The 26564-nt window shown below is 41.5% G+C and overlaps 1 protein-coding gene across 16 annotated transcripts in view; it reads right to left on the bottom strand.

The window, feature by feature from the left end:
* ENOX2 (ecto-NOX disulfide-thiol exchanger 2) overlaps window positions 1–26564 on the bottom strand; it is a 295896-nt gene that overhangs the window by 55000 nt on the left and 214332 nt on the right. For all 16 annotated transcript variants that reach the window (XM_012107452.4, XM_060407628.1, XM_012107450.5 and 13 more), the window contains 2 exons: window positions 17217–17372; window positions 3890–4096 (listed from right to left, as the gene is read on the bottom strand). In XM_012107452.4, the coding sequence (XP_011962842.1) occupies window positions 3890–4096; window positions 17217–17372 (363 nt within the window). The remainder of the gene's footprint in view (window positions 1–3889; window positions 4097–17216; window positions 17373–26564) is intronic.

The following is a 26564-nucleotide window of genomic DNA, read 5'->3' as shown; positions in this document are numbered from 1 at the left end:
TAGATCATGTCACTCTATCCTTAAAATCCTTCAATGGCTTCCTGTTGTACCCAGAATAATAAACTCTTTACTACAGGCATACCTTGGAGATATTTTAGGTTCAGTTACAGGCTACCACCATGAAGTGAATATCACAATAAAGTGAGTGATACATAATTTTTGATTTCCCAGTGCATATAGAAGTTATGCTTATACTGCACTGTAGTCTATGAAGTGTGCAATAGTATTATGCCTAAAAATGTAAATAATTTAATTAGAATACTATATTGCTTAAAAATGCCTACCATCATCTGAGCCTTCTGTGAGTTGTAATCTTTTTTGCTGGTGGAGGGTTTCGCCTTGGCGTTGATGGCTGCTGACTGATCAAGGTGGTGGTTTCTGAAGGTTGAGGTGGCTGTGGCAATTTCTTAAAATTTAAGACAATAATGACGTTTGCATGCAGTGCTGTGTGATAGAATTTTACTCACAGTAGAACTTCTTTCAAAATTGGAGCCAATCCTCTCAAACCCTGCCGCTGGTTTCAAGTTTGTGTAATATTCTAAATCTTCTGTTGTCATTTCAACTGTCTCCATAGCATCTTTACCAGGAGTAGATTCCATGTCACGAAACCACTTTCTGTGCACATCTCTAAGAAGCAACTCCCCACCCATTACAGTTTTATCATTAAGATTACAGTAATTCAGTCACATCTTCTGGCTCCAGTTCTAATTCTAGTTCTCTTGCTATTTCCACCACATCTTCAGTTACTTCTTCCATCAAAGTCTTGAGCCCCTTAGAGTCATCCATGAGGGTTAGAATCAACTTCTTCCCAACTCCTGGGAATGTTGGTATTTTGACCTCTTCCCATGAATCACAAATGTTCTTAATGGCATCTAGAATGGTGAATCTTTTCTAGAAGGTTTTCAATTGACTGTTCCCAGATCCATCAGAGGAATCACTATCTATGGTAGCTATAACCTTATTCATTGTATTTCTTAAATAATAAGTGGAAAATTGAAATGACTCTGATCCATGGGCTACAGAGAATGGTTGCTGTGTTAGCAGGCCTGAAAACATTAACAGCCATCAGAGCTCTTGCATGAACAGATGCATTGTCAATGAGCAGTAACATTTTGAAAGGAATCTTTTCTTTTTCTCTGACCAGTCAGTCTGAGTAGTGGGCTTAAACTATCCAGTAAACCATGTTGTTAAACAGATGTGCTGTCATCTAGGCTTTGCTGTTCCATTTATAGAGCACAGGAAGAGTAGAATTAGCGTAATTCTTAAGGGACCTAGGAGTTTTAGAATGGTAAATGAGAATTTGCTTCACTTGAAAGTTGCCAGCTGCATTAGCCCATAACAAGAGAGCCAGTCTGTCCTTTGAAGCTTTGAACACAGGCACTGAGTTCTCCTCTCTAGCTGTGAAATTCCTACATGTCATCTTCTTCCAATAGAAGGCTGTTTTATCTCCATTGAAAATCTGTTGTTTACTGTAGTCACCTTCATTAATGATTTTTGCTCGATCTTCTGGATAACTTGCTATAGCTTGTACATCAGCCCTTGCTGCTTCTCTGTGCACTTTTATGTGATGGAGATGGCTCCTTTCTTTAAACCTTATGAACCAACCTCTGCTGGCTTCAAGTTTTTCTTCTATAGCTTCCTCACTTCTCTCAGCCTCCACAGGATTGAAGAGAATTAAGACCTTGCTCTGGGCTAGGCATTGGCTTAAGGGAATGTCACAGCTGGTCTGATCTATCCAGACAAAACTCTCTTCATATCAGCAACAAATCTGTTTCACTTTCTTATCACTTGTGTGTTCACTGAAGTAGTACTTTCAATTTCCTTTAAGAACTTTACCTTTCATACACAACTTGGCTGTTTAGGATGAGTTTAGCTTTTCACCTATCTCAGTTTTCAACATGCATTCCTCACTAAGCTTAATCACTTCTAACTCTTGATTTAAAGTGAGAGACTCTTCCTTTCACTTGAACACATAGAGGCCATTGTAGGGTTATTAACTGGTCTAATTTCAATATTGTTGTATCTCAAGAAATAGGGAGGCCCAAGGAGAGGGAGAGAGATTGAAGAACAACCAGTCAGAACACCCACATTTATCAGTTAGCTTCGCCATCTTACTGGGGTACATCTTATATGTGGCACCCCAAAACAATGACAATAATAATATCAAAGATTACAGATTACCAAAACAAATAATGAAAACTTTTAAATTTTCCAAGAATTAAAAAAAATGCAACACAGAGACACGAAATGACCAAATGCTGTTGGGAAAATGGCTTTGATAGACTTGCTCAATGCAGGGTTACCACAAAACTTCAATTTGTAAAAAACACAGTGCATAGCACAATAATACAAAGTGTGATAAAATGAGGTATGCTGGTAAAGATTAAAGGCCCAACACAGTTTGCTTTAGTGTTTACCTCTCAGACTTCATTTCCTGTCCCTGCTTCTCCTTCATTTAATGGGCTCCAATCGTGCTTACCTTCTCTCCTCTGCTTGTACACACCAAGTCCATTTTCATCTCAGGGTCTTTGACTTGCTCTTCCTTATTTTGGAATGCTCTTCCCACAGGTGTTTGCATGGCAATCTCCTTCATATTGTTCAAATCCCAATTCAAATGTCAGAGAATGCTTGTTTTCCTAGCAATCCCAGGTGTGTGAGCTGTTTTATCTTCTTCATAGCATTTATTGGTACCTGATATGTTTTGTTTACATATGTATCATATTTTGCCATCTTCAGAGTGTAATATTCTTGATGGCAAGATGTGCCTCGATCTTTGCCATCTCCTCGGCCACCTAGCATTCTCTCAGCCAATTAATATTTGATAACTAGCTGACTTCCATAGCTATTGTTGAGCATCTACTTTGGTACCAGGGTTATGTGCTAGATGCTGGGGTTTTAAAGTTATGGAAGACATAGTCTTTCCCCTAAAGAGTTCATGGTCTGTTTCAGGAGACAGAAGTGGAGAGAGAAAGTTCTCATGCGGTATTACAGGTGTCTGTCAGGAGGAAGCTCCAGGTGCGGGGGAAGCTCTGAGGAAGGGGTGCCCAAACCAGCCTGGCGCAGAGTGGGGAGAGAGGTCAGGGAAGGCTTTCCAGAAGAGGTTGTGATTGAGCTGGAGCTCTGGACTATAAAGATGTATGTACGGTGAGCGGGGTGGGAAAGGTCATTCTAGTCAGAGGAAAAGGCAAAAAACACCATTCTGGGAACTAGAATTAGTTTAGTGTGGTTAGGACATGGTATGGAAAGGAAGGATTAGGAGGTAATGGTGACAGGGAAAACAGATAATCAAGGCTGTTAATACTACGAGTAAAGAGTTTTGGAGTTGTCCCATGGCAACTGGAGCTTCCCCAGTGGCTCAGTGATAAAAAATCTACCTGCAATGCAGGAGACACAGGAGATGGGGGTTCGATCCCCAGGTTGGGAAGATCTCCTGGAGGATGGCATGGTTACCCACTCCAGTATTCTTGCCTGGAGAAATCCCATGGACAGAGGAATCTGGCAGGCTATAGTCCATGGGGTCCCAAAGAGTTGGACCTGACTGAAGTGACTGAACATGGCAACTGGCACTACATGGGAACTTTCAAGGAACACGTTGGTTTGTAACATACATTTTTCATCTATGAAGGTGAGAGGTTGCCATTAAGCCCAATCACCTGGGTTCGATCCCTGAGTTGGGAAGATCCCCTGGAGAAGCAAAAGGCTACCCACTCCAGTATTCCAGCCTGGAGAATTCCATGGATTATACAGTCCATGGAGTCACAAAGAGTTGGACACGACTGAGCAACTGTCACTTTCACTTTTTCACTTTAGCTGCCACAGATGCAAACACACTGATCCCCAGTCTCTGTGTCATACCTGGTGGGCACAGTCTTCATGACCAAACACCTACCAGAAAGATAAAGGGCTTTATCCACCATGTACTCCTCAGCAAAGCGAATGTGACAGAAGTTTTTTTTGCTCTTCCGAATAGCAATGATCTCTCCACACTGCTCAAATACCTCCACGATGATCTGCTCTGTCCCATTTTCAGGCAGGCCGCCCACAAATACTGTTTTGCATCCTGGTGGTCGTTCTCGGGTTGCAGGAGGTGGAAGATCTAAGTGTAAGTGCAAAAGCATTTGAAATTAAAATGTTTGCTCGGGACAGACCTCTTAGAAACTTAACATGTCCCAGAGATAACCCTACTGTCCCCATCACGCTTTTGCTTTCGAGTCCCAGGAGCATGTGGCCTCTAAGATGCTCATCTCAGTTTCATAGCAAATTGGTTGCATGAACCTGAGATTTATTTTATTCAATGATTTGGTGACTGTGATATATATATATATATATAGGATAAAGACTCAGACCCATCAGCACCATCAAATGTTCTTTGATTTTGTTCTTTACTTTTGTTGTGACAACCCAGTCCAATTTCAGTCATTTTCCTAAAGAAGACAGTTAGTGGAAAGATATCCCACTGGGTTTAAACTCTTATTTTAGGAAATTCTTAGAACCTGGGTCCTTGCGAGGATTTGTTTGTAGAATTTGTGGTCATTGTATTCTCTCTGTTCATGTTTACTGAAAGAACTGTTTTGGGGTGAATTTGACAGTGAAGAGGTGAACAGTTACAAAAATATTTCAAGCCATTGGAATAATTTGCTTGACAGAGTCAGCCAGCGTACAGACCACCCTTTTCAGGTTTTTTGTTTTCTGATTCCAGTGAACTCTTCCTCTGATTCTTTGCTGGAGAGGTGAAGTCCAATCATGAGCATTTAGAGGAAAAGTAAGCTTGTCTGGGAAATCATTAAATAAAATGAGATAAATTTGGCTGTAGAGAGTTATTAAAAATCTACTTAATGAGATGATTCTCAGCCTGCTTTAAAAGTGTGCTTTCTACTCACTTATCTTATACATAAAGCCTTTTGTATCTGCCAGCTCCATGTTGCTATTTATATGTTTCAAAGCATTTTCCAAGCAAAACTCTACAGTTCATAGCCCAACAAAACAAAGCATGATGGTCAATGGTTTTCTAGTGTTGGTTTTGTATCTGCAAGGATTTATTTTGTGTTATCCATTCTTCCCATTCAGCTTTTAACAATAATTCTCCCAGCTCAAGATTTGGAGAGCTCAATGAATGATTACAGTTCACATGCAAAAATAAATGAGTCTCACTTATGGACTAGCCAAGGCCCCACTTGACTCTTATCCAAGTTGGCAAGCAGATGATTTGAGAGCTGCCTCAGTTATTAGCATCTTAAACTTCCTCATTTTGCTACCACTGTCTGTCCTCTTAGTGTGGGTCAGAATAATCAAATTCTCATGGTGCCTTTTCCCCTTCTATTTAGTCAATAAAAGGGGTGGAGGTATTCTGAGAACCTACAAAATTTCTCTTAAATTTTTAAATGTCTGTAATTTCAAGAACCCACTACTTTTTTTTTTGTTCCATAGGAGAAGTTTAAAGGGAAAAAGAAGATAATTAAGTGAGAAGGAATCCGAAATGTCTTAGTCATCTACACTGGAGAGGTTACAGTTTTAGTCAAAAAGGAAAATGTCCAGAATCTCTTGAGACTTTAACCTCTGAGTTTTTAGTAATTGGAAAAGATTCTAGACATCACTGTCAGTGATTTTCAACTCTGGCAGCACATTAGAATCAATCTGGGAGTCAAACAAACAATGCCTAGGTTTCACTCAGATGACTCTGATTTAGTGAATCTGGCGTGCAGCCTGTGCATTATTATTTTTTTTTTTACAGCTCCTCAGGCAACTCTGATGTATATCTCTAGTTGAAAACCACTGACTTGGCCTAAGCTTCTAATATTACAGGGAAAAAACCTTAGCTGAGTGAGGTTGGGTGACTTACTCAAGGTCACCAAGTCAGACAGAAAGAGAAGGAACATGAATTTGGAGCAGTTAAACCTGGATTTAAACCTAAATTATGATTAAGATGTATCAAACTATTGTATGATCTTGGGAAAATTATATAACCTATGAGAACTTTGTTTTTTCACCTTAAAATAGGGATACTGTCCCCTACTTTACAAGGGATATTGTAGGATAATCGATAATCTACTGCCTCTACTGCAATGTGGTACAATGCCTAGTACTAGATAGGTTCAGAATAAATTATAGTTATTATACGGTTATCGTTATTTACTACTGTAGAACCCAGATTTCCTAATTACCAATCTGAGTCTTTCTAAAGTCCTACCACAAGTCTTGAAGGTGGAGTAGCTCTTCGCGGCCCTCCTGCACCCTCACAGCCGCAGCTCCTTGGATGTGGGGTAGCTCGTCTTGGCCGCTGCCCCTGACCTTGGGTGAGGGGTAGGTCCTCTCGGCCATGCTTTTGTGTGGTGCGTAGCAGCCAGCGTGCTTCTGCGTGGTGCATGGCAGCTGGTGCACTTCTGCATGGTGCGTGGGAGCTGGCGTGCTTCTGCACGGTCTGTTGCAGCCGTTCAATGTCAGGAGGGGTGGCCCTGATGAGATACCCCTCATCCAAGATAAGGAGCAGCAGCTGTGCTTTGCTGGAGCAGCAGTGAAGAGATACCCCATGACCAAGGTAAGACAAACCGAAGTAAGAGGGTAGGTGTTGTGAGAGGGCATCAGAGGGCAGACACACTGAAACCATAATCACAGAAAACTAGCCAATCTGATCACATGGACCACAGCCTCGTCTAACTCAATGAAACTAAGCCATGCCATGTGGGGGCCACCCAAGACGGGAAGGTCACGGTGGAGAGGTCTGACAGAATGTGGTCCACTGGAGAAGGGAATGGCAAACCACTTCAGTATTCTTGCCTTGAGAACCCCATGAACAGTAAGAAAAGGAAAAATGATAGGATACTGAAAGAGGAACTCCCCAGGTCGGTAAGTGCCCAATATGCTACTGGAGATCAGTGGAGAAATAACTCCAGAAAGAATGAAGGGATGGAGCCAAAGCAAAAACAATACTGAGTTGTGGATGTGACTGGTGATAGAAGCAAGATCCGATGCTGTAAAGAGCAATATTGCATAGGAACCTGGAATGTTAGGTCCATGAATCAAGGCAAATTGGAAGTGGTCAAACAGGAGAAGGCAAGAGTGAACGTCGACATTCTAGGAATCACTGAACTAAAATGGAGTGGAATCGGTGAACTTAACTCAGATGACCATTATATCTACTACTGCGGGCAGGAATCCCTTAGAAGAAGTGGAGTAGCCATTATGATCAACAAAAGAGTCTGAAATGCAGTACTTGGATACAATCTCAAAAATGACAGAATGATCTCTGTTCATTTCCAAGGCAAACCATTCAATGTCACAGTAATCCAAGTCTATGCCCCAACCATTAACACTGAAGAAGCTGAAGTTGAACGGTTCTATGAAGACCTACAAGACCTTTTAGAACTAACACCCAAAAAAGATGTCCTTTTCATTACAGGGACTGGAATGCAAAGGTAGGAAGTCAAGAAACACCTGGAGTAACAGGCAAATTTGGCCTTGGAGTACAGAATGAAGCAGGCCAAAGGCTAATAGAGTTTTGCCAAGAGAATGCACTGGTCATAGCAAACACCCTCCTCCAACAACACAAGAGAAGACTCTACACATGGACATCACCAGATGGTCAACACCGAAATCAGATTAATTATATTCTTTGCAGCCAAAGATGGAGAAGCTCTATACAGTCAGCAAAAACAAGACTGGGAGCTGACTGTGGCTCAGATCATGAACTCCTTATTGCCAAATTCAGACTTAAATTGAAGAAAAGTAGGGAAAACCACTAGACCATTCAGGTATGACCTAAATCAAATCTCTTATGATTATACAGTGGAAGTCAGAAATAGATTTAAGGGACTAGATCTGATAGACAGAGTGCCTGATGAACTATGGACAGAGGTTTGTGACATTGTACAGGAGAAGGGGATCAAGACCATCCCCAAGAAAAAGAAATGCAAAAAAGCAAAATGGCTGTCTGGGGAGGCCTTACAAATAGCTGTGAAAAAAAGAGAAGTGAAAAGCAAAGGAGAAAAGGAAAGATACACCCATCTGAATGCAGAGTTCCAAAGAATAGCAAGGAGAGATAAGAAAGGCTTCCTCAGTGATCAATGCAAAGACACAGAGGAAAACAACAGAATGGGAAAGACTAGAGATCTCTTCAAGAAAATCAGAGATACCATGGGAACATTTCATGCAAAGATGGGCTCGATAAAGGACAGAAATAGTATGGACCTAACAGAAGCAGAAGATATTAACAAGAGGTGGCAAGAGTACACAGAAGAACTACACAAGAAAGATCTTCACGACCCAGATCATCATGATGGTGTGATCACTCACCTAGAGCCAGACATCCTGGAATGTGAAGTCAAGTGGACCTTAGAAAGCATCACTACGAACAAAGCTAGTGGAGGTGAAGGAATTCCAGTTGAGCTATTTCAAATCTTGAAAGATGATGCTGTCAAAGTGCTGCACTCAATATGCCAGCAAATCTGGAAAACTCAGCAGTGGCCACAGGACTGGAAATGGTCAGTTTTCATTCCAATTCCAAAGAAAGGCACTGCCAAAGAATGCTCAAACTACCGCACAATTGCACTCATCTCACACGCTAGTACAGTAATGCTCAAAATTATCCAAGCAATACGTGAACCGTGAACTTCCAGATGTTCAAGCTGGTTTTGGAAAAGGCAGAGGAACCAGAGATCAAATTGCCAACATCCGCTGGATCACGGAAAAAGCAAGAGAGTTCCAGAAAAACATCTATTTCTGCTTTATTGATTATGCCAAAGCCTTTGTATGTGGATCACAATAAACTGAGGAAAATTCTTCAAGAGATGGGAATACCAGACCACCTGACCTGCCTCTTGAGAAACCTATATGCAGGTCAGGAAGCAACAGTTAGAACTGGACTTGGAACAACAGACTGGTTCCAAATAGGAAAAGGAGTACATCAAGGCTGTATATCATCACCCTGCTTATTTAACTTATATGCAGAGTACATCATGAGAAACGCTGGGCTGCAAGAAGCACAAGCTGGAATCAAGATTGCCATGAGAAATATCAATAACCTCAGATATGCAGATGAAGAGGAACTAAAGAGCCTCTTGATAAAAGTGAAAGAGGAGAGTGAAAAAGTTGGCCTAAAGCTCAACATTCGGAAAATGAAGATCATGGCATCTGGTCCCATCACTTCATGGGAAATACGTGGGGAAACAGTAGAAACAGTGTCAGACTTTATTTTGGGGGGCTCCAAAAGCACTGCAGATGTTGATAGCAGCCATGAAATTAAAAGATGCTTACTCCTTGGAAGGAAAGTTATGTCCAACCTAGATAGCATATTCGGAGAAGGTGATGGCACCCTACTCCAGTACTCTTGCCTGGAAAATCCCATGGATGGAGGTGCCTGGTGGGCTGCAGTCCATGGGGTTGTGAAGAGTTGGACACAACTGAGAGACTTCACTTTCACTTTTCAGTTTCATGCATTGCAGAAGGAAATGGCAACCCACTCCAGTGTTCTTGCCTGAAGAATCCCAGGGACGGGGGAGCCTGGTGGGCTGCTGTCTATGGGGTCGCACAGAGTTGGACATGACTGAAGTGACTTAGCAGCAGCAGCAGCAGCAGATAGCATATTAAAAAGTGGAGACATTACTTTGCCAACAAAGGTCTGTCTAGTCAAGGCTCTGGTTTTTCCAGTGGTCATGGATGGATGTGAGAGTTGGACTGTGAAGAAAGCTGAGCACCGAAGAATTGATGCTTTTGAACTGTGGTGTTGGAGAAGACTCTTGAGAGTCCCTTGGACTGCAAGGAGATCCAACCAGTCCATCCTAAAGGAGATCAGTTCTGGGTGTTCATTGGAAGGACTGATGCTGAAGCTGAAACTCCAATACTTTGGCCACCTCATGGAAGAGTTGGCTCATTGGAAAAGACCCTGATGCTGGGAGGGATTGGGGGCAGGAGGAGAAGAAGATGACAGAGGATGAAACGGCTGGACGGCATCACTGACTTGATGGACATGAGTTTAAGTAAACTCCGGAATTGGTGATGGACAGGGAGGCCTGGCATGCTGTGATTCATGGGGTCACAAAGAGTCGGACACGACTGAGTGACTGAACTGAACTGAAGTGAGCCACAAGTCTGGAATGGAGAGAGAACTAACACCTGGACTTCCAAACTCTCAGTTCCTTGCCTTATTCAGATCTTTAAATAAGGCAGGGTGTAGGAAGGGATCACTCTTAGTGCTAGAGAAAGCATTACTGAACTGAACTTGGGTCAGCTCCTCTACTGCCTACCAGCTCCGGCAGTAAAGCCAATCTCCCAAAACCCAGGGTGTGCTGGAGGAAAGTGAATGTGAGAGTGTTAGTTGCTCAGTTGTGTCTGACTCTGTGACCTCATGGACTCTTGCCCATCAGGATCTTTTGTCCATGGAATTCTCCAGGCAAGAATACTGGAGTGGGCTGCCATTTCCTTCTCCAGGGGATCTTCTCGACTCAGGGATTGAACCCTGGTCTCACCCATTGCAGGCGGATTCTTTACCATCTGAGCCACCAGGGAAGTACAGCAATTATTGAAGGGACCAAGCAAGGGATGCTCAAAAGACCTGAACTCCCCAATGGCTTTCATGGAAGGGTTTTTAAAGGCCACATTTGAGGTGAGGGCTGCTGGGAGCATGACTTTCTTCTGACTGGTTGGTGGGGAGGTAACAGGGTGGTGTTTGGGGAGTCTTAATCATCAACCTTCTGGTTACAACCAGTCTGGGGTCTACATGTGGTGAGCAGGTAGTCACCATCTTCTACCTGGGATGAGGGGAGGGTCAGGGAGAAGGGGGTGTCAGCTTTTGCACAACAGCTCAAAGATCTGTGTCAGATTGTTATGCAGATCCCTTGAGGAGGAATTAGCACTCTGCTTTATTGCTTAATTATTATTGTTCAACCTGTCTTTCTTAACTGCTTTTCCTTTCTTTCTGTATGCTATCACTTCTACAATTATTAATTATAACTGCTTGTACCTGCTCTTTGGCATTCACGGAAGGCCTAGGAGACCAAAACCTTTTCCTGCAAACAAGAAATAGGGGACATGGAGGGACTTTTGTAGCCTGTAGGGCCCCGAAGGGCTCTACTCAGTCTAGAAAACATCTAGAGTCATGTTTTCAAATCTAAGGGTTTAGAACAGAATCCTGTTGTTGAATCCTTCTGAAGTTTACTATTAAATGATTTCAATGGTAAATAATCTTCTTGTGAAGCAAATAATCACCTTTTTATATAATGTGAGTTAAATCTAGTTAGGTCTACCTTTAAGTCCATTGAGAGACTCTAAAGAGTGTAGTTCCATGGAATACCGACAATACAAAGGCTCTTTCCCTTAACTACATCTGTGGGATTGAAAAATTCTGTGATAAATCACCATCCTGTTTAGATGCTGTGATTATTCTGTGGTGATTGTCTGCTAAGTAAAGGAGCATAAAAGCCACCAAGAGTAGTGTCAAGAATGCCGGGGATTTATTTATTTTCCTCAGGTAAATGTAGCATTTGCTGAGATTTAGGTGTATTGCCACCAGCAAGGCAATGGGCTGTACTATCTTCCTTAATGGATAGTACTTGTTCCTTAATTGGCAGCTCAAAGCACTTTGCTGTCTGGGCCTGATCCTCCAATCCCACAGAAATACAGTGATCTGGGCACAGCAATGGTAACTCCATGGGAGAGCAAATTCAAAGTCCACCTATTAATCAGGTAATGTGCTAAGCTCCTGTAACACCCCAATCACCACTCCTGGATGGAGAAGAAGAAACTTCCGTGTAAAAAGATTTAAGATAACTGGGAATAAAAAGCACTCTAATCTCTGGTAATGGAAAAGGAGGAGCTTTTGGTAATTCTAATTACAACTAAGCAGCCGCTCTGGGGAGCTGTGTTGGGACAATCAGCATTCAGATCAAAGTCACTGCTGATCTTGGAGAAGTGAGGCAGGGAGCAGCACATCAAATAAACCACTTCCACCAATAAACCACTTGCACCCTGTTTTTCAAAGGGGCATCACAGACCACTCAACTGGTTTGCCAGAATTTGCATACTGCAAAATTGTTGAGTTGATTTCATCAGACAGCCCAAGATTGAAGGTGCCCTAGACAATCAGCAGGGGTCGGGTATATTTTAATGTAATCCCAACTGATTGGAAGTAATCAGAAGGCCAGTGAATCTATTAATTTATCCACTTTCTCTAATTTTCTTTATAGAGTCCAGCCCTAAGAGCCAAAATAAGTTCAGCGGGTTTTTGAGATGGTAAAATGAAATGATTGCTCTTTTTCTGGCTCCTGGGTGCTTCCCCACATGCCTGCACACAAATATCAGATGATATCCACCATTTACTCCACACTCACTGTTATTTCACAGTAGATGAAAAATGTAACCTCTCCACACAGAAGGTCTATTAGCTGAAGTGAAAAATCACAGAATTGACTTCTCTGGAGAGAGGGTGTTGTTTCTCTTCTTACACCAACTGAGGACTGTTAATTGGTAATGCAGTAAATCTCTGATAGCCACCTTGTGACAAAAATGTACCTGTGTTCCAGAGAGCTTTCTTTTGCCATATCTCTGACTCTTAGGCTGCCCTGGTGGCTCAGATGGTAAAGAAACTGCTTGCAATGCAGGAGACACAGGTTCGATCCTTGGGTCAAGAAGATTACCCATGAGGAGGGCATAGCAACCTACTCCAGTATTCTTGCCTGGAAAATTCCATGGACAGAGGAGCCTGGTAGGCTACAGTCCATGGGGTCACGAAGAGTCGGACACGACTGAGCGACTAACACTTTCACTGACTCCTAGGCATGCACAGTCTAGTTGGGTCCATTGGATTTTTAGACCAGAACTGATTTTGCTGGGTCTAGATCAGAGAGGTTAAGCTACTTACCCCGGATTTCATGGCTATTTAGTGACAGAGATCTGGGATATGACAACAGGCCTATGTTGCTTTGGGGTTCTTAATTATTATACCCATACTGCCTGTTTCATTAAAGGCACAAAACTCTACTCATTTGCTCTTGCTTTTCCTAATATACATTTTTAGGGACTTTTGCCTAGGTGAACAATTATTCTGGTAGCTCCATTTTTAATGTCAAGAATCATGTTTTTGGAAATGGATGAAACCTTGTAAGTATCTAGGCTAAGCTAACCTGATAGCCTCACTTACAGACAAGGAAACAGACCCAGGAAGGTCATGTGACTAGCCCAAGACTCCCTCAGGTGATAGAGCTAGGGTAAAACACAGTTACCTTGATTTTAACCTGGTACTTTGCTCACTATTAATACTGCAGTACTGTTGTTGCACATTTGATGTAGATCCACCTAGAAAAGTCTAGTGGTCAGTTGGCTGTATGTGTCTAAGCTCAGAAGAGAGCCATGGACCGAAAAAATAGATTAGGAAGTGGTCAGCATATGGTGTTACCTCATGTTCTCTTGACTTCTAGGCCTCTGACTTCTCCCGTATTCATTCAACATCCATCCATCCCTCTACCATTTGTAAATATTTATTGAACATGCACTATATGTCATATACTTTTCTCAGTGCTGGGGATATATTAGTGAACCAAACTGACAAAATTCCTCCTTTTGTGGAGTTTGTGTGTTCATGCACGTGTGTTCAATCATGTTCAATTCTTTGAGACTCCACGGACTGTAGCCCACCAGGCTCCTCTGTCCATGGGATTCTCCAGGCAGGAATACTGGAGTGGGTTGCTGTTTCCTACTCCAGGTGATCTTCCTGACCCAGGGATCAAACCTGGGTCTCTTAGGTCTCCTGCATTGGCAGGCAGGTTCTTACCACTAGCACCACCTGGGAAGCCCCTTTGCGGTGTTTACATTCTATAAATTGCTTGTTAAAAGGTAGTATTAAGTGAAAAATAGAGAGGTAAATACAACTGTGAATGTGGCAGCGAGGACTGAACTTTTAAATAGGTTGTTAGGGTTACTGAGGAAGAGACATTTGAGCAAAGACTTGAAGGAAGCGGGTGAGTTAGCCAGGCAAATATTTAGGGGAAGAGTATTCCAGGCAGAGAAAAGAGCCAATACAAAGGCCCTGTGATGGAAGAGTGCCTAGAATGTTCATGGAACTTCATGGAGGCCCATATAACGGGAACAATGGGTGTTGCAAAGGAGAGTTGTAAGAGACAATGTCAGAGACAGTATGAGAAAGGGAGGCTTTTCTGTGCCTTTAAACAGACTTTGGCCTTTATTTTGAGTAAAATAGGGAGTCATTAATGGGTTTTAAGTAGAGGAGGGACATGATCTGACTTAGGTTTTAAAAAGGATCACTCTTGTCTGCTCTCTTGAGAAGACATTGTAGGGGGTAAGGGTGAAAGAGGAAGCACAATTAGAAGAATATTGCGATAGTTCAGAAAACGTATTATGGTGGGTATAAACTGGGTCATGGCAGTAATTATCATGAAAACGGTAGAATTCTAGTTATATATTTTAAGGTAGATTTGACAGAGTTTTCTAACAGATTAAATATGGTGTGTGAGGGAAAGAGAGTAGGTTAAGGATTACTCTTAAGTTTTGGCTGATTAATCGAAAGGATTCAGTTGCCATTATCTGAGATGGAGAAGGATATTAGTGGAGAAGGTTTGGGGACAAATATTAGGGGTTTTGTTTTGAACATATTAAATATGAGATATCTATTTGATATCTAAGTAGAGATATCAAATAAGCGGTGGGATATGAGTTCAGGGTTCAGAAACAGGCTCTGAGGTAGAAATGTAATTTGGAGTATCAATGGCATGGGGCTTCCCAGATGGCTAGTGGTAAAGAACCACCTGCCAATTCAGATGTCAGTTCGAGCCCCAGGTTGGTGAGATCCCCTGGAAAAGGAAATGGCAACTCACTCCAGTATTCTTGCCTGGAAAGTCCCATGGACACAGGAGCCTGGCAGGTTATGGTTCATGGGGTTACAAAAGAGTCAGACACAACTTAGTGAGTGACTGAAACAACAACAAACAACAATCACTGGCATACTTTTTTTCAGTATGAGTACAGACAGAGAAGAGGCCCAAGGACTGAGTCACATGACTCTCCAATAATAAGAAGTCAGTGAGAACAGAAGGTTATCAGCAAAGCAGATTGAGAAGGAACTACCAGTGTGGGGAGCAAAACCAATAAATAGTGTAGTGTCCTGGAAGTCAAGTGAAGACAGTATATCAATGAGTAAGGAGTAGTCAACTGTGTCATTCAGAGCTCTTAGGTCAATCAGGAAAAGACTTGAGACTTGACCATTGGATTTAGTATTGTGAAATCATTAGTGTTCTTTTTTTTAAAGGTATGAAAAAAGTTTATAGCAACTAGTGCCATAAAATAAATACATATGATAATGTAGTGTCATTGTTATCTATTAATTTATCAAATATTTTAAAAGTATATTGTATAAATGTCACTGTCATGATCCTTATAAATGACTGGTTTCCAGGCATGAATGAGAATGCTTGTCTAACTTTATGAGTGCTGAATACATTCGTGTTATTAATCAAGGAACATTGTGATAGAGGGGTGGGACAAAAGCCCAAGTGAAGAAGATTTAGGAGAGAAGAAGAGAAAGACTGGAAACGGTAAAGATGAAGTCTTTTGAGGACTTTTGCTGCTAAGGAGTGTACAGAAATTTTTCTCTCTTAACTCTTGAAACATAAGAATTCCTTAGGGTGTCCTGTTTGGTTATCCTCCTCTTGATCTATACAAATCTCTCTGGTGGTCATTCTAGCAGCTTCAAATGACCTAATGTTTCAAGAAGGATGAAGGTTTCAAGCAGCTCTAAATATAGTAGAGAAATAAAATAATATACGGACTAAAAAGTATCCATTGGATTTAGCCCCCAATATTTTAGTGAAAATGTATTAGAATGATAAATGATTAACTACTGTTTTAATTTTAGTACCTTTCTCATGGAAGTGTTTGGGAGATGGTAGGCTTAGAGATAGGTTGGAGAAGGGAGTGAGATTAAATGAGTTGAACTTGACTGAAGTAGAAATGATATGTTTAAGATGTTTAAGATGTTTAAGATGGTCACATGATGCTGTGGAGACAGGAAAATTAGGATCACTAAGACAAAGTGTGTTGATCACCACCCAGTTCTACAAGGGTTAAGTCATAACCCACTGCATTTGCTGACCAACAATGTATCCTGAGAGGAATTTAGGATGAAAAGCAGGATGAGGCATTCTGTGATTTGGACAAGCAGGCCCTAAGGCTAGTTCAGTATATATTTCAAGAAGAATTTTAATGACCCTACATTCTTGAAGCCTCCCATCCACAGCAAAGCACTAACGTCATTCACTTGAGATATCTGTTCTTGGTGATGAGCAGTGATCATTTATGCAGATATATGCTCAACTGTATATATTTCGTAGCCAAAAATCATAGATAAGCTGAGCTCTCTTCTGCCTGTTTGGAGTAGTTTTACTCAGAGCAAACTGATTTGCTGTCTGCTAGGCTGTAGTCCTCACCAAGACCCTGAATAAAATTTAAACTCACAACTCTTATGTTGCGGGTCTTTCTTTAAGTTGGCAAAGCAGACCAGTGAAAGGCTTTTGAAGTCCAGAATTTGGACTTTGAATCTGTGAGCAATGGGAACTCTGAGACTTTTAGGGTTCTGTATATGTGACAAGGACCTGGAGGAAATGTTAGATGAGAGAAAGGGGAAGGAATCAATGGTAAAGATACTCTCTAATGAAGAAACAAAAGAGAAGCAGATCATACTGGTGCATCAGGAGACTGTGAGAGCCCCTAAATCACCTGATCTTATTGCTGAGAGGCCACTGGGTGTAAGAGACAGGCAGGAATAACTACTGGGGTTTATGATCAAGGCTTTTCAGACATGGTTGGTGGGCTCTGGAGAAGATAAGTCAGTCATACCAGATTCCTACTCTTCCCATTGCCCCTGCTCTTTCCATTCACCTTTAAAAATCTTGGGGCTGTTAACAAAAATGGTACTTTTGCCATACTCTCAGCAGAGAACTAAGGGAGGCTTCTCTATTCATGTTTTCCCCACTCAAATAACCTGAGCCCCTTTTCAACAACATTCAATCCTAAAAAGGAACTAGAATGCCAGTTCACTTTAAGCTGTGTTAAGAGTATTAAATTTTGAATTCAATTCCAAAGCTAGGTTCCCTCCCAGAAGCTACCACTTCATAGGCACTAATTGCCTTGTCAGGACTCTTAATACCAAAATGAATAACTAAAGGATTGATACACCAAAACATTTTGACTTGTGTGGAGAAAAAGCAGAGTATTACTTGGATTTGGAGGGAAGAGTGTGCAGCTTTTACAGTGAATGATCTCTTTTACTACTGGCATATCTGGTGGAATTGGAGGAGGTACTATTCCTAGGCCAGGCATCATTGGAGTTATTGGTGGAATTCCAGTCATCATTCCAAGAGCAGGATCAAAATCTAAAAAAAAGGAGAGGAAATAGAGAATAATCAGTTATACCAGGCAAGATCAAGTAGAGGTAGACTGTTACCTTATAAGCTTCAAACCAAAGGTCTTTCTAAGACAGAGGCAAAATATTTAAGAAAACACATTATTAGCATTACAGGACCTTAAATATTATAATTGTGCATTTTCTTTAGGGCTGTTTCTGTTTGGCCAGTGATTATTTGTCTCTATATCTCATTTTGACATCCAAGGCCTTTTGTATTGAATAATATGCTGTGCCTTGTCCATTGATCTTGCCTTCCACTAGTTCCCAACACACACTCTGTGCTGCATTCAGACCAGATTTCACATTGTCCCTTGTAACACTTCCTGTCTTTTTGCACTATAGCATGGTGTTAAAAGCGTACAGTTTTGGGGTTTAGGCAGACCTGGGTCCTAGTTCTACTATTTGATTGGGAGATGAATCTTTTGTACTTCCATTCCATCATTTGCAAAATGGGGTTAATTCCACCTACTTTTATAGGAATTTGTGAGGAATAAACAAGATGATGAATGAAATGTGCCTAACATAATGCATAGCACAAAAATGCTCAATAAATAACTATTTTCTGTGCCTTTGTTCCTGTTGTTCTCCCTGCCTGCCTGGAATCATTTAAGCCTCCCCAAATTCTCCCCCATGGTTCAAGGCCTAGCTCAAAGTCCCACGCCCCCTGAAGAACACTTTCCAGGTAATTCTAGTTCATTTTTATTTCTGTGTCAAAAACTGTTCTATACCTGTTGCCACTGAATTTTATTTTGCATCATCTTTTATTAATATTTCTTTCATGTTTGCTTCTAGGGTGTGTGGGAGCCTCCAAACAAATATGTTTATGGGGCTTGTCTAGATACACAATTTGACTCACCCCAGATCAGCACCAATGCTATTCTGGTAGCCCATGTGATACCATGAAAGAAATACCATACCAGCCAGCTGGAGTGGTTTACTTGCCAGGATACTCTCCTGGAACCAAGACCCTGGGAGGACTCTACAGGCATGAGTTCAGAAGCTCCTTGGGGTATCTAGTTCAATCCACATGTGGCATAAAGGATTGCAGAGTGCAAAGGGGAAAAATGGGGACTGAGGTCCACACAGGTTCAATTTGAGATTGGGGCCCCTTGCTTAGATGATACTGCAAGCCTTGGTCAATGCCAGAATCTGGAGAAGAACCTAGAAAATTTTGAGAAAGGTGCTTCTTGCCATCAAGACCCACATAAGACCTGCTCTGGACTGGGGCATCTATCCTGATGGTACCACCTACCTGGCCAGTCCTTGGCTCTGGAAAGGGACTTACAAAATACTGAGATAGTCATTCCAAAGCACGAGGTCCCCTGATGTGAGGGCCCTTGGCAGGGCCCCACTTGCCTGGGTCTAAAGGCAGTACTTATTTCATTGTTTAAAATTTGTGTCTATAACAAGATGCACGTTTTTGAGAGGAGGGAGTGCATTGTACTTCATTTCCTCACCTCTCATTCCTGTCCTCTGTTAAGAAAGGCACAGTGTACTGTAAACGAAGAGAGTGTTGCATAAGGAGTTCTGATAATTTAGGGGTACTCATGGTAGCAGTGGTAGGTCCTAGTCCTCAAAACTTTACCCTGCTTACCACTCAGGCCCAAGGGACAGTGCCTTACTGTCTCCTTAAGGTGGCTCTGAGCCTCCCTGGTTGGCTCTCTAAGATGTTGAAAAAGTGTATCTAAACAGTGGGAAGAATCTGTGGTTCACACAGAAGCAAAACTCCAGGTACAGTTAAGCCCAGAAGGAGGGAGTCTTATGACTGGGCAGATAAGCAGGTGGGTGGCACACAAGCAATACCCGCTGCAAGCCAGCCTAAGAGAGCTAGGACATTCCCCATCCTCCCATGTGCCTGTCATGCAGAGATGCCAAGACCCTGAACATGTCTGGGAAGAAAACATTTTCTTCTAAGAGGAAATTTTATTTTTCTGAAAACAAATTGACTTTTAACCCTCATATGTTATCTCACCCAACACATAAGTATCCACTTGTACCTGAATGTGTGTGCTCACACACATGCACGCACACACACGCATGCTCCTTTCTTTCCTCCCTGTGATTCTCATCTCTACTTTCCTCCATATGCTAGTTGTATGACCATGGGGGATATTTCTTAATATCTGTATGCCTCCATCTCCTTTTTGGTAAAAGTAGGGACAAATAATGACATTTAGCTCAAGGAATGAAAGGACAGAACAGATATAAAAAGCTCTGGCCTGATAGATGGTGGTCCTGATAGGTATATTTCCTTTCTTCCATTCCAGACATGTGTCTACACACTAATAAATTCATTTGTTCAGGCACTCACTTCCACATCCCACGAACACTTGTGATAGCCTCCTATCTGTCAGACTCTAGACAGGGGGGCAGGGAGTCCAAGACTTTTTTCCCATCTTGGAGAACTTAGGGCTCCTGACACTCTGTGTTCCTATGCTGTAGAATAAGAGCACTGTGGTTAAGAATGCTATTATGTCTTTGGAACATTTGATCTCTTGTGTATAAGATTTTGGAAAAATTGTTAACATTATTTCCCCCACTTACAAACTGTTAATTTTCAGTAGGAGAAGATCAGAATAGATTGTGTGCCAACTAAACAATCCCATCTATTTCTCCCTCCTACTGAAATGTTTGTCTTCCTTTTATTGTTCTGCCTGCCTCCTCATTGTTATTCATACAGTTCTGTCACTCACAACTCCACCTTACCACAGATTACAGAAACATCAGTTCATTAAACAAGTTTTGCCACTTCAGCTGAGGATGAAATGCCTGTCTCCATGTACTGTCTACTAATAAATGGAGACAAACAAAAAACAAATAAGCAGGATAAATATAACTCTTGACTGATGTACTCACCACTGTGCTGTTCAGTATGATTACATTAATATTTTATGAAATTCATTTAAAAGCAAGTATATTCATGACATATGGCTAAAGCCAGAGTAGATAAACTCCCTTTCTTCTTTGGATTCAATATGCCAAGAGTTCCATAGGCTACACTGCCTAGCAGGGCTTGCTGGAGGGCAGGTTGTACATTGCACATGACATTTCAAGGGCTCCTATCACACTGATTATTTCTTTTGTTTATCTTCAACCATGAAGACCAAAGTAGACTTGAATTTCTAATACCAACATAGAAAAATAACTGTTTGAAATCATGGGTCTTACAGAAGTATTGCAGAACCTGAAAAAGAAGTCCAATAATTTAAAATACATTGGGAACAGAATACCAGAAAAGTTCTCTTCCTTTTCCAGATCCTACTCTGACTTGAGGGAATACAGCCAATATGTAGATAGTATTAGCACTTTACATTAGGAATTCAAACTTCTGAAGATTTGAAATTATTTTGTAAAAGGGTTGTGGAATAGGCCAAGGTATCCCCCCAAAGTACTTTTACAATAAATGCCCTGTTCTGTTTTGCTTTTACCATATCTTCTTCTAAAACCTTTTCCCTACTGCCTTCTTGATTCTTGACATAGCCATTAGTGGAAGTGTCATAAGATGTTGGTTTGTATTCCCTCTTCTGATTCATGTATTTTCCAAACTTCAGCTTAATGGAAATGCTGCAAATGTTGTTTTGTAGTTGGGCCAGCTTGATCCTCTGAGTTGCAGCTCTATTACATCTCTATTACATGATTTTTAAGTAATGTTTCAGTGTAGCCTTAAGTTTTCCTGCTGCCTAGCAACTTGCACTTAACTCAGCCTAGAGTAGTTATCCAGCAATATTACTGTCCCCTATTCTCTGTGCCTATCTGAGCCAGGGAGCTGCAATGGAGGCATATGTCATTTCTCTGCTGCCGTCCAATCTTCCACATGTCTATCCACTCGTGTGTCCTTAAATATTTCGATGCCAGCCCCTCTGCAGGTGTTGAGGTTGAAGGAATGAGTAAGACAAAATCATCAACCTCATAGTTCAGTTTGGGAAAAGCCATGCAAAGAGTTACAATGCTTTATCATCAATTATTATTATCAGCACTATCATTGCTTATTGGGTGCTTCCATTGTGCTAGGGACTGTGCTAATATAATCTCATTCTAAATGACCTGTGGGCTAGGTACTATTATTACCTTTCCTTTCTTAGATAAATAAGCTGGGGCTCAGAGGGTTTAGTCACTTGCCCAATGTTACACAGCCAGTAACCGTGACAAGACCTAAGATTCAAATCCAGATCGGTTTAACTCTAATGCTCTTAACCACTACACCACCTCTCAGTGTACTATGGCAACTATTTTCATGTATTAGTTTAATTACAGGTATAAGGTGAAACAGGTATGCTTAAAAACATGGTAGATGAATAACAAAGTGTTTCTGTATAATTCTTTTTTCCAAGCATGGTGGATTGAAGGTGGATACAAAATTCTTTGATTCCCCTTCTGTCAAGAGGTAAGGGCTATGCCCCATCCCCTTGAGGATCTGGATGGGTTCTAGAACTGCTTTGACCAACAGAATATGGCAGAAGGGATGTGGTGCACGTTTTCAGGGCCAGGCCTCAAGAGACAGAAAATGTTTACTTGTCTCTGGGAATGCTTGCTATGAGAGCTTCAGTCACAATGTAACAAGTCTGACTACCATGCTGGAGAGACCATGTGGAGAGGGCCCTAGTGTAAATGGAAAGGAAGGATCCACCTGAGCCTAGTGTTTTATCTGTCCCTGCCAAGGTGCCATGCTTCCCAGGTGGCTCAGCTGTAAAGAATCCACTGGCCAATGCAGGACACAATGGAGATGTGACTTTGATCCCTGGGTCAGGAAGATCCCCTGGAGGAAGAAATGGCAACACACAGTATTCTCATCTGGAAAATTCCATGGACAGAGGAGCCTGGCAGGTTACCATCCATGGGGTCATAAAGAGTTGGACAAACATTAGTCTACTCTGCTTTTCACAAAGTCCATGGGTCCGCAGGAAGAAAACAATACTTTTTGTCAGAATAAACTGTTTTCTACCTATCCAACTTGTAGAGTCCTTCAAATATTCCTGTGCAAAAGGCTTTCTTAAAGTTGCTTATCTCCACAGCCAAAATTTCCTGTTGACATATTCAGTATATGTATTGTCACAGTGTTAGATGATTTAGAGGCCTTTGTTCTACATCCAAAGTCTCAACTGACTTTCACTACGGTAATGATTTGGGGAAAGAAAGTAGCATTTTTGAGAGCTGTATTTCAAACACAATGCTGGATGGTTTCTGAAACAGAATTATCTCATTTAATCCCCACAATTTAGGGGGATAAACTGGAGGCCAGAGAGAGGTGACTGGCCCAGGGTGGCATCCTTAGACGGCTCAAGGGAAGGGTTCAGCCCTGGGTCTGGCCCATTCTTTCTCCAAGCACCATCCTGTATGCTCTATAACCAGAGAGACTTGAGATGGACTGGAGGGGGCTATCTTACAGCAACAAAGCTAATTAAGGCCAGAAAACACAACTCTGTGTAGGGAAGTTGAGATTATCTTAAGAGAAGAATACTGAAGGAACCAACAAAAAATAAATAAATCCAAAGTCTCAATTTTGACTTATAGGTGAAGTTGGAATTGTGGCAATGTATGAACTAGAGATAGGCAAATATAGGAGCTGAGGTATTTACTACCCTGCTTGCTTTTTCAGAACTGGACCCTGGTTCTGGCTGGCTGGAGGCCTCTCTCTGCCCTCAGAAAGGTGACTTCTCCCCATTCAAGTCCCCCTAGATCCATTAAAGGCATTTCTAATCTTTTAGGTATTCCAGAGACCCTTGATCACAAGGAGGTAGTCTGTATGCACAATAAAACCACTGAAATGCAACTATGGATTAGTCTAAAATGAGTGTTCCAAATAGGATCTAATTATATATGCATAATTAAGCTATTTTATAGAAAATTATGATTCCAATTCAGGTATACATTTATGGTACATTATTGCTATCTCTTTAGACTTCCTACAAAATTCATTAGAAAATGAAGAATTACACTTGGGTACTGAGAAATTTTAACTCACTACAGTCCTGACTGCCTCCTCTCTACACAGATCCTTGAAAAAATCTTACAGGCAGACAACCTGAAGAGGGAACACAGATTTCTAAGCACAGCTTGGCTAAGTTGTGAGAAGATCTTGACCTTACAACAAGCCATCTTGGACATTTCTAAGTTTTTGCACAGGGACTCTCAAATTCTACCAAAAATCTGTCCTGCTTCTCCAGAAAATCACCAAAACCCCTGCTTCAGGCTAGTTGGAAAGCTGAGGCAGGGCCTACAATGACAAATGAGGCAGTAAGCTGGGCTTGGGTGGGTTATGTGGTATAATTTCAGCTCATAAAGACTCTCCTTAATAAATATCAACTTTGTTCCCAAATTTCAGCCAATGAAGCTTTATTTCTTTAGTATAAGTTTTTGCAATTATCTATCTTTATAGCCCACCTTCCCCCTATTCCTTCCTATTTTGTTCTTTGTGTTCTTGTTAGAACATTTGGCAGATTCAGGGATGCTGTGAACACCTTTGGGAAGGCATTAGGGAGGACATTTCACACCTCATCTTTGGTTCCTAGATTTCTGGATTTTAGAGATGAATAAAATAAAAGCATATACATCTATATATTTAAGGTTGCCAACCTCTTAATTTGCCAAGAAAAGACATGGAAAAAAATAACAAAAACTAACCATGTACCATTTTGCAATTCATAAAAGACAGAACATTTAAAACCAAAAATATAGGAAATCTATAATCTCTGAATAAAAAACAGTCCTTTCAATTGAGCAAATACAGCTTCATAAAAAATACACTATATTCTTAGCTTCTACACTTTGCATCAGACTAAGGAATGCAGAATCAACTGGTCCTGGGTTACATCCCAGTGTTTGGGCTTTGGAGATGGCTCAACTATCTTAGTGTGCACCACTATATATGAAGATTTCTATGAAAAAATCCTTTCAGAACTATAGTGTCAAACACAGATACACATGTGTTAAGTGCCATGACTTCTCCTGAGGACTGATATATTTTTTTCTACAGGGAAAATGCAAATTATATAACTGATCAGGTTTCCCTTCTGTTTTGGCTGCTGCTGCTGCTTCTGCTAAGTCGCTTCAGTCGTGCCTGACTCTGTGCGACCCCATAGACGGCAGCCCACCAGGCGCCCCCGTCCCTGGGATTCTCCAGGCAAGAACACTGGAGTGGGTTGCCATTTACTTCTCCAATGCATGAAAGTGAAAAGTGAAAGGGAAGTCGTTCAGTCGTGTCCGACTCCTAGCGACCCCATGGACTGCAGCCCACCAGGCTCCTCTGTCCACGGGATTTTCCAGGCAAGAATACTGGAGTGGGATGCCATTGCCTTTGTTTTGGCTACCTGGTCACGAGTGCAGATCCCCTTTAGAAACTGAGTGGGATTCTATGACCTATACATCTGAATTCTAATTAAGTTCTCCCTACATGGCCTTCACCTTCTATTCTCGTTTATATTTTCCCAGATGATGGTTTATTTTACTTGTAATTTTTCTCTTTAACTGTAATCTTTTTTATAAGCTGCCTCAAATGTTTCAGTGGAATGGGGTGATGGAAATCAATTCAGGATTTAACAATTGTTCCCATACTGTATAATCTTGCATACCTTGCAGTCATTGGTGTCCCATTTCCTCTGCCTGGACTGTTGTTAGTTCCTTGTCTTTTTCACCTGACATTTAACTATATATCCCTGAACACTGAGCTCAAATGTTGTCCCTTCTATGAAACTTCCCTGATCACCACTACCCACCTAACACCTCCTCCATTCCACCCTGGATGAAACAAAACTTTTCCATATCTATCTACTATGACACTTGCATCATTGTAGCGCAGTGATACAGACTTTGCTGCCTCTGCCACTGGATTCTGAGCTCAAAGGCAATGATCGAAGAATTGGTGCTTTTGAACTGTGGTGTTGGAGAAGATTCTTGAGAGTCCCTTGGACTGCAAGGAGATCCAACCAGTCCACCCTAAAGGAAATCAGTCCTCAATATTCATTGGAAGGACTGATGCTAAAGCTGAAACTCTGATACTTTGGCCACCTGATGCGAAGAACTGACTCATTTGAAAAGACCCGGATGCTGGGAAAGATTGAAGGCAGGAGGAAAAGGGGACGACAGAGAATGAGGTGGTTGGATGGTATCACTGACTCAATGGACATGAGTTTGAGTGAACTCTGGGAGTTGGTGATGCACAAGGAGGCCTGGCATGCTGCAGTCCATGGGGTCACAAAGAGTCAGACATGACTGAGTGACTGAACTGAACTGAAGTGAGGGCTTCTCACATACAGCAGGCCTCAATAAATACTTCTTATATGAATGAATAAATAAACCATCACACTCTACTGGATTCCTCATAATAGTTTCCTTGGGAAGTCTTGAGAGTACCATCACCTGGTAGGATTCAAGATTGTTTCTGAGAGACATTGGTTCTGTTTGGTACATTGGCTTATATATTATTGGCTCTTGGTGAAGTGTCCACCATGATGATGAATAGTGCTCTCCTTTCTCAGAATCTCAACCTTATCTGCCACTGAAGGCACATTCTATTTGTGGAAAATATTAAAATAATAGAAACCCAAGTCTGGGCCTCCTTGAGGAGCTTGGAGCACAGTGAGCTATCATGTGTCACACATCTTCATTCTTTCTTTCTGTTCTCATCAGAGTTTGCCTGCTATGTCCAGTGAGAACTTCTTAAGAATGACAGTTTTCATAGATGGGCTGGGTCTTGCTCTGGGAATAAGGTCCATGAGTCCATATTTTCCAACATCTCTCATTATGGAGGAGGCATAGTCAATACAGTGGAGCCACCATAATGAGGAACACTTCTTCTTTGGGACTTCACAGGCTCCATTTGCTTGCTAAGGATATTTCAATTTAGGAGAAAATAAAGGAAGCAACACACAGTATTCAGCAAGTGCCCTTTAACTGGTCCATTCTTGGATTCATCTGGGATGACAGGCAGAACAATGTTCCTTAAAAAGGCAGCTTGACTCTTTTTGGTGGCTCCCTTCATGTGAAAAGTAACATTAATCTTATTTGACCAGCTTGGAAAAGCAAATACTCTTGCAGGAAAGACAGGAGCTGGCCAGAGGGGACCTTCTAATCTGCCATCATTGTGGATTAACTTTATTGAACAGCAATTGTCCAAAAAACACCATGTTAGATGAAAGGGAGCTCCATAACAACCCCCAGAGAT

Source organism: Ovis aries, chromosome X (genome assembly GCF_016772045.2).
Source record: "Ovis aries strain OAR_USU_Benz2616 breed Rambouillet chromosome X, ARS-UI_Ramb_v3.0, whole genome shotgun sequence".
Taxonomy (NCBI): domain Eukaryota; kingdom Metazoa; phylum Chordata; class Mammalia; order Artiodactyla; family Bovidae; genus Ovis; species Ovis aries.
The sequence above is the reverse complement of the archived record's forward strand: the minus strand, read 5'-3'. Positions and strand labels throughout refer to the sequence as shown.